The sequence below is a fragment of the Misgurnus anguillicaudatus genome, chromosome 2 (genome assembly GCF_027580225.2).
Source record: "Misgurnus anguillicaudatus chromosome 2, ASM2758022v2, whole genome shotgun sequence".
NCBI classification, from domain to species: Eukaryota; Metazoa; Chordata; class Actinopteri; order Cypriniformes; family Cobitidae; genus Misgurnus; species Misgurnus anguillicaudatus.
In genome coordinates, this window is record NC_073338.2 from 14,130,221 (window position 1) to 14,142,475 (window position 12,255).

Below are 12,255 nucleotides of genomic sequence, written 5' to 3' on the forward strand. Positions count from 1 at the left end.
GGTGCCTTATTATTTCAAGTGCCTTCATTTTAAATCAAGAAAGTTTTGTTTTCAGTTTTGTCATATTAGAATTTATATATAATGCTATTGGAGTAGTTTGTAATAAGGGTGTTACAAACATTCGTTGTCTCCTACAACATTTGTGCTTAGAGAGGAAATAAATTGACAAATAATTTATTTCCATTAAATAATTCTTTCTACAAATATACAGTAGGAAAACACAAGATTACATGGTTTGTGATGAACATGGTATGGTGCTTTTACTGTGCATTCACACCAGACGCGAATGATGAAGCGCAAAAATCGCACTATTCGCACATAGTTGAAAATTTTGAGTTAACTAGCTTCATTCGCACATGAAATTCCTGCCATTCGTTGGTATCGCGCTGCAGGATGTCTACAGTGTCTTTGCATTGACTTTAAGCGACAATGTGTAGTTTTTAAAGTATTTTATTAGTCAAAATCAATGTCTTTATTCATAAATATGTCCTCATTGGTGTCAAATTACGTCTGCCAATGATCTGACTTTCCTTTGTAGGCTTAGAATTTCTCCTCTTTATTTACATTGAACGGGTAAGTAGAAAAATAGCAGAGAGGGACAAAAAGCACTAGCCTACTGCAACGCGTTTTCTTCAAAACACGTGAACCAGCTGAAATGGACATAAGTGAGTACATAACGGCTACCAGTTGCCACTCGAAACAGGGTGAACGGCACTTTCACATTCGCTTTTCAGCCCAAAACCGCACTAAAGAAGTTTCCAACCGTCGGGTCGTGGTCCTGTAGTTCGAGTGAAAACTACAAAAACTTGCTTTACGGCAGACCTACAATCCAATCAGAGCCAGCTATGATGCAGTATTTACGACAGTGGTAATGGACAATTACGCTTCTAACCTGTAGGGGGAGCAAAGAGCAAAAACTCTTTAGTGTTGCTTTAAAGGCGTTCTAAGCGAATCTGTGTGTTGATTTTTGAAATGTGTTTTCAAACAAACTGAGCGTAGTTAACTCCTCCCCCTCTCCCTCCCTTCCGTGCTTTCATGAACGTGCCCAAACCCAACCCCAAATCCTTCTTGGCTTTATTGGCTGGAACACTTTGTTTTGTTTTGTGGTGCAGGTTTGGCCACTGTGTTTATATTGAAGTTTGTAGAGCCTGGGCTGTCTACAAAGATCGCGTTTTTTTACAGTTTGATCAGCGGACAGGCAGCAAGCAGGTAGTGAGGAGATGTTTGCTGTATGTAACAAAAAATGTTTTGTGGTCTAAAACGCGTGAATTTGCTTAGAGAGCCTTTAACGCTGCTTCATTGTCTGGTGTGAACGCACCATTAGACAGAGAGAGGCTGTTATTTTAAATCTAAGTAATTTGTGATCCTGTCTGTAAAAACCAAGTCATTTTTTGTGATTTACTGTTGTTTTATCATTAGATTATGAGGCTAGAATCACAATTACAACTACAGAAATACATTTCTTATCCACTTTGAACGGTAGTATTGCAAGATTGCATATTTAGCCTTGACTTTTCTTGCACATTTTTAAACGTGTAAATATTTTTTGCCTACAAAAGCACCCATTAAAAAATCATTAACAATTAACTTTGAAGATATTGCATGGTCAAAATAATTACATATGTACATTTTGTATTTATATTAATGCAGTAGTATTAACATTTATTATGTAAAAACATTTTTCCCCCCATATATTCTCTACAACATCACAATATGCGTCTTCTGATCGTGTTAACCTCTAGTCTTGAAATCTCGCGTGATGAGCGCTGTTTCAACCTATTCCTACCCCTAAACCCCACATCTCGCGAGATTTGGCCGTTGCTGTATCCTATCTAGCCTCTATATTTTGAAACGCGGCTTTTATTTTGCCTGCGAAGCTGCGTATTCACGCCAGCTTCACAGAGCTGTGTATTTCCTGCTAATGTGCCTTACAACGTTTTTAACAAAAGACGAGTGATTTAAGCGTAGTTTTTGTAAGGTTTTGCCTGTCGCGTGTCACGCGGCCGCGACGCACTGGACACCCAGAATCGTCGTTTGCAGGACGCGTTCATTGATGTTTTCATTGACGACGTTTATTAAACATGAGAAACTATAGAAATGTGATGTGATATAATTTTCTCGGTGTGTTGCATTCAGCAATAGTTGCCGTTATAGGGAGACTAAACACGGTATATCGTGCGGATGTGGATCTTTCCTCGCAACTACTGTGTACTGAACAATTCTTGAATCTTTTAATACTAAAATTGTCATTTAACTGTGTAGCGTCACAATGAACAAAGAGTTTACTGAACTTGCCTCGGTTTGTGATAATATAGCAAACTCTGACACCATTGAAGAAAACACAGAAGTGCGTGATATGGATACATATAAATTAATGGACGTAGAGGACAACACTGAAACTGAATCTGAGGAAATAGCAGAGGACTCTTCTGAGGATGAAAGTGACCCAGAATATCAACCCAAAGAAACACTTAAGGAAAAACCAAATACTACAGCAGAGGACTCTTCTGAGGATAATCAAATATTACAGTCCAGAGATTGGAAATTGTTGTGGTCTTCATCTCCATATCCCAAAAAACCAGGGCGAGGTTCAGTTAAGAATAACCTCAAGTTAAAACCAGGGCCCACAACATACGCAAGCTGTCATGCTAAAAATATAAAGTCGTGCTTTCAATTGTTTATGCCAAACAGTATTGAAAACATCATTATGCATATGACCAACATGGAAGGGAAACGTTTGTATCAGGATAGCTGGACTAAGTTGGACAGAACAGAACTGCAAGCGTTCATAGGTGTGACCATTTTGTCTGGGGTGTACCGATCAAAAAACGAGAGCATTGAAAGTCTGTGGGACGACCGAACGGGCCGGACAATTTTTCAGACTATAATGACATTAGGGCGGTTTAAAAGTCTCTCGGGAATCATTCGCTTCGATGACCACGAGACAACATGTGCCCGACTCCAAAAAGACAAACTTGCTCCCATCAGAGACGTTTGGGACAGATGGGTTGATCTTCTTCCACGCATGTATAATCCTGGCCTGGAGGTCAGTGTTGTGGACCAGCTGATCACTTTTAGAGGTCACTGTCCTTTTAGGCAATGCGTACAGCGTAAAACATCCAGATGTGGAATAAAAATCTGGGTGGTTTGTGATTCCAGGTCCGGCTATGCGTGGAACGTGCAGCTGGACACCGGCAGAGCTGCAGATGGAAAAGCGAAAAAGAATCAAGGGATGCGAGTTGTGCTTGACATGACTAAGGGTCTCTGTGGACACAACATCACATGTGACAGCTTTTTTACCTCCTATGCCCTCGGCAAGGAGCTGCTCAAGAGAAAGCTTACTATGGTTGGTGCGATCAAACAAAACAAACCTGAGCTCCCACCTGAAGTGGTGAACAGCAAAGGCAGACCTATGTTTTCTTCCAGGTTTGCCTTCACGGGGACACACGCTCTCATGTCGTACGTTCCACGAAAAAACAAAAATGTGCTTCTAATGAGCACACAGCACAGGAATGCAGTTGTAAATGGCAAGATGCACAAAAAGCCCAATATAATGCTGGATTACAATCGTAACAAAGCAGGAGGAGACAAACTTAACCGGGTATTTTACTCTATGATATGATTTGTTTTATGGTGTATTCTGTGACATGCTGTCGTTTCAGTGTTGTTTACTGGTTGGTTTTTGTTGCAGTGCATTGGCGCTTACACCTGTAAGCGTAAGACAGGTCGCTGGCCCCTGATGGTGTTCTTCAACATGTTAGATGTCTCTGCCTACAATGCCTTTGTGGTGTGGACAGAAACGAACCCAGACTGGAACAAATCCAAGAACACAAATAGTAGGATCTTTCTGGAAGATCTGGGGAAAGCTCTAGTGTCTCCCCTAATTGAGAGGCGTAAGACGGTTCCACATCCTCATACATCGGCCTCCGCAAGTATGACATCGGCCTCCGCAAGTATGACATCGGCCTCCGCAAGTATGACATCGGCCTCTGCAAGTATGGCGACAGCTGTTATGTCCCCTGATGCCAATCCTAACCCTTCAAATAACAAACGAAAGAGGTGCAAGGCCTGTTATCCAAAGTGCAACAAAACCAGAATTGCGTGCCAAAACTGTAATACACCTGTTTGCAAAGCGCATGCGGTCATTATCAATCACTGCCACTCGTGTACATTACAAGAGCTTATTTGATACATAATGTCAATGACAGACTAAAGCAAATTAAGCTTTTAACAGGATCCATTACAGGAACACTCCATGTAGCTAATATTTTTACATGCAGATTTTAAAAAATAGGATTTGTAAAGGTGACGGTCTTAGCTTTACCTACTGACACAGAATTGTTTTGAGAAAAAAAAAACTGGTTTAGATTCCATTGGCCTGTTAAGTTATCACAAGTGTATAAAGAAGTTTTTTTTTTAATAAAATTATATGTACCACAAACTAGAAACTGTCTATAAAAAACATCTCAAATGATTGAAAAGTGGGAAACTGAAACTGTTATTTTATTGTAATTTTATAGTACATACAATTCTAGCTGTAAAAACAGACTTGGCAAAACAAAGGCGTGTGCTTTTTAGATTTATAACAGTAAAACACAATCAAAACCGCTTGCACTTAAAATACATCAGGACCCTTTGTTTTGCCTCAAAATGCACACACATAATGTTTGTACATGTTGGTTAAAACTAGTTATATTTCAGGCCTAGTTCTGTCTTAAGATAATGCTTGTTCGAGAAACCACCCCAATACTATTTAACAATACACAAGGTGTTTTGCAAAGTTGCATTTTAGTCTGGGACTAGGATAGACCCTGTCTGGGAAACCTCCCCTGTGTTTTAGTGTTAATTAAAGCCGCCATGAAAATAAAATGAAAAACTGTTATTTGTTTTGGAATACAGTGGTATTTTTTACAAAAGACTTGTCTGTGTGCTTCATTATTTAAAAAAAATTCATGGCGACTTTCACCCCACATTTTCAAAACTTGTTTGATTCATAAGCGATAAACGGGCCATCTGAGAAAGTGAGTTAAACTGTTTCATGAAATAATTATTAACAAATAATAAATTTATATAAAACATGCAATTTATGTGGTCTGTTTTTAACTAAAAGTTGTATATTAAATGACATTTTGCAAACAGAGTTTAAAGGGGTCATATTATGAGATATTTTTAAGATGTAAAATATATCTTTCCTGTCCCCAGAGTGTGTATGTGAAGTTTTATCTCAAAATACCATATAGATAATTTATTATAGCATGTTAAAACCGCAAATTTGTAGGCCTGACGAAAAGTGTTTTTGGGTGTGTCATGTAAAATGCAAATGAGCGGATGAAATGCAAACACTGATCACAGTGATGGTGGTTTGATGCAATTGAAACTTGATTGTGCTGTCAAGTCCTTCTTTTCTCCCTCTTTATCTCTGAAAGCGAAATCTGAACAACCTAATTTTCCACATGCTTGCAGAAAATGGCTTGATCTTTATCACATTTTCTAGGTTTATAGAAGCACTGGGGACCCAATTATAGCACTTAGATGAAAAAAAGTCTAATTTTCACGCTATGACCCCTTTAAATATAATTTATTAGAGCTAATCTTAACAATATTTATGTTATTTAAACACAGAATACACGTATGGTGTGACATACATATTATTTATATACATATTTATTGCATTTAATACATTATATTAGCAAAGTCGGAAAAAAAATAATGCTTACATTTTCCAGACATAATGTCAAAATGTGAGTAATGAAAGAGAATGAAATTACAAGGAGAAGAAATAAATTCCAATGATTTTTATTGAAACGTTCTTGTGTAAGATGTCCAATTGATTTGTTCATTGATTTATTTCATATAACGTTAAACATGAATCATATAAAATGGTTTTGTGTGACCTTTGATAAATAAATTGCCGTGGAACGTAATGTACAATACAATTTAAACAGATATGAAAAAAGAAATGTACACTAAATGAGCCAGTTCATTTAACTGAATTGGTTTCAGGCGATTAACCAAAACGCGGCTAATTTTAGCTGACTTCACCCAAACGCGCGCGATTTGTGTATTTTATTATTCCTTTAAAATAAAAGCCCTTGCAAATTTGTCAAAGGTGGAAAATATTATTATCACCCTATTCTATTTTATATAGTTACTCTAAATACGTCAAATGACGCTTAACATGTCAGCTCACGCGGTTGTTCTTGAAACACAGGCTTACGATATATATATAATAACATTGTTTGACCTGAGGACTTTTAAGTTAAAAGATGTGTCGTTAGTTTTTTTGTTGTAGCGGATTGACTGTTCGGTGTGACTTCACATTTGCCTTTTTGCAGGCAGCGTAAGATTCTTGATCCTCCATAAATCGCTCGTTTTAAACTTTGAATCTTTGGTGAGTAGATTTTTTTATTCGAGATTTTGTGTCTCCAGAATAACCTTTTCATATTTTTTGGTGCATTTTTGTGAAGAATTCCTTTTCCTGCATCCTTGAGACCGTCTCTAGGCCCTAAAGCAGAGCTCAGGCAGCGGGGTTTGTCCTCTTTGTCTACTAAGAGGATTTTCCAGGATATTTCATCAATCTCTGCACGTGGGTTGACTTGAGGCGTTTCGCACACGACGTTTTTATTTAAAAGAGTTTACGGCGTTTTGATAATTTTTTCATTTCAATCGACTGCTTTGGTCGTAGCGATTTATGTTTATTTTGTAAACTACGTCGTTCGTGTATTTTTGCATCGTTGGTATGTTCAGTTTTCTATTTTTGTATTATTATTTTTAAACAGAATCACAAGTCTTTATTTTTTTACCTTTAGACCAGTTTTCCTTTTATTTTTTGTCTTTCCTGCACCCTTTTTTAGGTGTTACCGTGACGTTTTTAATTCAGCAAGATACTTAAAATCCCATTTGACTGTTACACATCAATCTCGATCTCCTTTTTCCTTTTGAATTGATTTCATTTATTTTTTCCAGCGCCCCCGTCACAGGTCACCACCGGTACCTTTTCAAAAGTATTGAATTAAACGAAACTAACCATGTCCAATAATGAGGTGTGTTTTTGTTGCCTCAGTGTAACTGGTGGAAGTGGCGCTCATTGCTTTGGTGATATTGGGAATTGTAGTTTTGGCTGAGGGCACTCTAAACCTCAGCCTGCTCGCATTAACCACAACCCCCCGTGACAAAACAACAGACGACTGCCTAGCCCTGACGCTATGGAGTGAGTTTACACCCCTCTTTTAATGTCAAATGTCATGCATCTTACCTGTATACACATGAGACGTATTCGATTTTAGGCGTAGCTGCGCAGACCGATCCAGTCTGTGACATCATAGTACCGCGGTAGCGTTTCGAAAGCATACATCTATCGCGGTACTATGATGTCATACGCCAAGCGGTCTGCGCTGCGTCCGTTTACAAGCAGGAATGGTCGTCCCTCTGTGAAAAGCACATGAATTTGAATTTGACCATCCGAAAAAATTAAGTTGTCTATCCCCAAATAGGGAATATGACGTCACATCAGCACTACCGCTGTGTTATACATAATTGAATAATATCCACACAAAAAACAACACCTGCCATTAGCATCGTTTATCCTTTAAAACTAAAGATATGTTTGACCGTTATGTTTTAGACTTATTTTATATTTATTTCGAATTTAAAAATTTCACTTAAAATTAGCTTTCTGGATGCAAACCCATCTGTTTGTTTATTTCTTTATTTTCCGAACTTATAGTCGCCCCCCCAGCACTAGTCAACTGATGGCCGGCAACGTGACAAATAAGACAGACCCACGGTCTCTGAACTCAAGGGTCTTCATTGGGAACCTGAACACAATGCTGGTCACCAAGGCGGACGTGGAAGCCATTTTCAGCAAATACGGCAAGATCGTCGGCTGCTCCGTGCACAAGGGTTTCGCCTTTGTCCAGTTTGCCAACGAGAGAAACGCACGGGCTGCTGTGGCCGGAGAGGACGGACGGATGATAGTGGGACAGGTGCTCGGTGAGGCCACTAAAACTGATCTCTAATCAGCAAATGTTGGAGCAGTTTTTTGCATGGAATTTAGATATTTTTAACTTGTTTAGCAGTTGCTTGTGGGTTTAGTTAATAGTTTTTTTTTTTTTATTATTATTGCAATAGTAAAGCAATAAGCCCAGTTGTTTACAGCAAATTTAGAACGCCTTTCTAGAATAGGGCCTTTTAGAAGGTGACTGCCTGTGAAAACCCAGCTAACACATGATGGCGCTGTCAAAGAGGATCAAAATTTTCACAGATCCACGAAGAGGAATAACAGGCTGCATCATGCGTGCCAGGCCAGTAGATGGTGATGTTGCTTTATAAAGAAACCCTACACACCTCCCTAAATTCGGAATCTTCTATAGAGCGATAAATATGAACAAGCATGATTGCAAAAGCATTGTGCAGTTTAATTTCGATTGATGATGAGGTGCATTTATTACTTCAAGTGACCCTGAACTACAAAAATCTGCACAATCTGTTGTGTTGGTTATACACACGCATGCCTAATGGACTGAATTAACATATGCGCATGTCCTCACATACAGATTCATATTTCCTTAATATACACAGTAATGACCAGGTGTTGCTTTCAAAAACTAAGCTTTAAAACCAATCATGAAAAATTTGCGTTATCAGGACCCCAAAACACTTGTCATGTAAACGAACAGCCAAACCGCATAAAACGTTTGCATTTTCAGTTGAAACGCTGGTAAACGGCCCCTTCCACCCAACTGGGCAGAAATCTGAGATGTACTGATGCCTTATCCTAAACTACAATTTTCCACAAAATATCGTACCAGCATGCATTGTTTAGAGCAGCCTCAAACCTTTTTTCTTTTTTTTTTTTTTTTGAGCAAGGGCTACCACAATGAATGAAACAATCTGGATGGCTACTTTTTTATGTAGTCTACTCAAAACTTCTTGTTTTATTTTTATTTTACTTATTGATATGTTTTATCATTGTTTAAATGTTAACATGCATAAATGAGACCAAGCTAATATAAAAACGACAAAAATATTAAAATTGAGGCTATTAATAGAATGTGCTTTGGCAGGCAACTTGCATACTCCATGCAGGCACCATGTTGGAGACCACAAGTTTAGAGTAATGCAAATGTATCGCTTGCCTTGCAGTATTGAGTATATTTCCTAATTCAGCTACCAACTGTTTTTTCCATCAGATATTAACTTAGCCGGGGAGCCGAAACCTCACAGGTCAAAAACAACAAAACGATCAGCCGGAGATATGTATAGGTAAAAATGTTTTTTTTCAACCTAGCATATTATTATTTTCTTCTTGTTTCCACCTTTTTGCTCTACATTTTGTAAAGATTCTGTAATGCTTAACATGTCCATATGAATCTCCCACACAGCGGTTCTACTTTCGAGCTTGATTATGACTTCCAGAGAGATTACTATGACAGGTGAGATCGCCATTTTTATATTCGTTTTTTACATATGCTAGGACACATTTCTCAATACTTCGGTCCCTTTTGCAAAACTCTTCATACAGTGAGCACAACAGAAGTCTATGTGGGCTAAACTGAGGATCAATTATCATTGCTTTGGCACAAAAATGCATTCAATGACTACATCTCTCAAATTTCATGAATTCTTTTCTCACTCAGACAACTGCCAAAACTCTTTATACGTACAGACCAATTTGCACATGCTTACATACTGTTTTCAAAACTGTTAAACTTGTGTTCAAAACAATAACGTAATACAAAACTGAATAAGACGGCAATTTGCTACATTTTTACACTAATGTTTACAGTAATATATTTTAAATCTTAAAATTAAGTACTATAAAAACTATTTGACAACACAGCTGTCCACACCCGAGTAGATTAGCATTACTATTGTATCTATCTGTATCAGTGGATGGTGTGTATACAAATTATGGTATTTTGGAATTACGCAATGCAAAAAAAGTAAAAATAAATAAACAACATAAAATATTGACGAATTCTGCATCATGTCTGATTCATTCCAGTAACACACATTGCAGTGAATTATAAACGGAGATGTGTCCTTGTTTTACACATTGTATAATGCTACATGTTGTTAGTGTTTTTTAGGTCATTGTTTTGTGGGTGACAAAGTGTGTTTGTCAGCTGTCAACCTTTGGTAGTGTTCTGGAAGAATGAGTTGATTTGAGACCTGAATAAAGTGTTTTGGTAGCTGTAGTACATTTTTAATGTGAAATGAACTGCTTTGCCAAGCTGAAAATTGGTTAGGAGAACTGTGTGAAGAGTTTAGCAAAAGTGACCTAAATATTGAGAAATGTGTCCTAGCATCTGTAAAAAACTGTAAATTGATTTAAATCAATTTGTATTACGAAGAGCCCTATATGAAAAAATCCTAATTGTGTTCTCGTGCTGACAGGATGTATTCATACCCATCCCGTGTGCCACCACCACCCCCTCCTCCTCTCTCCCGTGCCGTGATCCCGTCCAAGCGTCCGCGGGTCAGCATGAGTGGAGGAGCCAGTCGCCGGAAGTCCAGCCTCTCCTCTTCATCCAAGAGCAGTCAGCGGTCGTCCTCTAGGACCCGTCAGTACCCGAGTCATTCTCACATTAACAACCATCAAATATTAAAATATTATAATATACTTGTCCTATTTTTATTTCAGTGAAAGCAGATGACCTCCAAACTATAAAGCGAGAGCTTGCTCAAATTAAACACAAGGTTGACTACCTTCTAGAGAGTCTGGACAGGATGGAAAAAGACCACAACAAGAAGTCAGGTAAATGATGTGTTGCTCTGTATACTTTGTATTATTGTATTAGTGTTTTCTGGCTTTGTGTTTATGCTTGTATCTTGTCAATCAGAAGGTAAAACTGTGAAGGCGGAAGCGAGTGAGGCTTCTTCCCTGCAGCATTCCAACAAGAAGGACAGAGAGAGGGAAGAGCAGGAGATAAACGATTCGGAAGAGGAGAGAGATCTGTTGGAAGAGGAGGAAGAGGTGAGTGAGAAAATAAGAGATGTAAAACGATGATTAGATTGACACAGGATTAAATAACGGATATAATAATAAAGGATTGATAACAACTCTTGCTATCCCAGCTAAAAGTTTAAATGTTGTATATCAAAGGCCTTATCCTCCTTTTTTCGAAGCAGTACGATTTACAAAATGTGCTTTGGAGTGTCAAAACTTCAACACTGTTACTAAAACGTTTTTTTTTCTCAGGTTAAAAGTCAGGAAGGAGAGAATGAAGAAGAGGAAGGAGAGCATGAGGAGGAAGAAGAGGGTGAACACGAGGAAGGGGAGGATGATGGCGACAGCGTCAATGGCGATGACTCGTAGACTGTTTTAATCCACAGTGGACACCAAACACACTCACAAAGTCCAGCTCTTTCAGTTCTGTAGATGAGTTAAAGCCGGCCTTTAAAAGATTTGTACATTTGAAATGTAGATGCGCTTGTGATGTATCTTACACTACATTTACGCCAGTTTATTTTAAACGCTAGCATGACATCTTTTCAAGCTTTTGAAGTGTCCCTCAACTATTATGAAGAAAAACATCAGACAGCAATACATTTTCTGGTTACTCATTCAGATTGTTTTGTTACCGTGGTTGTGGCCCACACGCAAGTATCGTCTCTACTAGCAGGTGGCAGATAATGTACACGATTCATTCCCGGATTGAAACTGGTCTGTTCCCTGTTTGTTTGCCCTGATTTATAGGATTTTTGTTTTCTGTGAACTAAAATGTGTATTTTAAGAAAGGAAACTTAAGTGGCTTCTCCGTTACAGAGAGCATCTTGGAAATGTCTATGTTTGTAATTACGTCTTTTTATATGACCCTGTTTCAGATTAATTCTACAGGAAAATTTCAATAAAATATTAAAATAAATATGCATGTGTTCTTATGGGGATTGTTTTGCTGGACCTAGCTTGTGTAAAAATTAGTTTTTCAGAAATAAGACATTTGGAAGACCAGGGCCCGTATGTATAAAATTTTAGTCTTAAATGTGTCAAAATTCTAAGAATGACGTTTTTTTTTACTCATTTTACTCTTATTCCTAGACCTAAGAATAAGTTTGATTTATAAAGCATCCTAGGTGTTAAGACTAGGTCTCAGCTCCTAAATTATTTAAGAGAGCTGGAGAGGTCTCTTAACCTTGTTAAGAGTAACAAGAGGGCAGCAGAGAGGCGGAGGGTCATGCACTTTACAACAAAGAATATGTTAGAATTACCGTGATTCAAATGTATTTCATTGGTCCTGTCCCAAATGGCAC

At 38.1% G+C, this 12,255-nt stretch overlaps 1 protein-coding gene across 3 annotated transcripts; it reads left to right on the top strand.

Annotated features, from left to right (window-relative positions):
• Window positions 1–6,234: 6,234 nt before the first annotated feature.
• hnrnpc (heterogeneous nuclear ribonucleoprotein C) lies at window positions 6,235–11,870 on the top strand. Of its 3 annotated transcripts, none has more exons than XM_055201530.2 (9): window positions 6,235–6,391; window positions 7,064–7,210; window positions 7,727–7,992; window positions 9,192–9,264; window positions 9,384–9,434; window positions 10,399–10,565; window positions 10,646–10,759; window positions 10,845–10,978; window positions 11,204–11,870. In XM_055201530.2, exons 2-9 carry the CDS (start codon window positions 7,206–7,208, stop codon window positions 11,318–11,320), a joined length of 927 nt encoding a protein of 308 aa, XP_055057505.1. In that variant the 5' UTR covers window positions 6,235–6,391; window positions 7,064–7,205; the 3' UTR covers window positions 11,321–11,870. The 3 variants fall into 3 exon arrangements, with proteins under 3 accessions (XP_055057505.1, XP_055057506.1, XP_055057507.1); XM_055201531.2 differs by having other exon boundaries at window positions 10,848–10,978; XM_055201532.2 differs by lacking the exon at window positions 7,064–7,210 and having other exon boundaries at window positions 6,255–6,391.
• The last annotated feature ends 385 nt before the right edge of the window (window positions 11,871–12,255 follow it).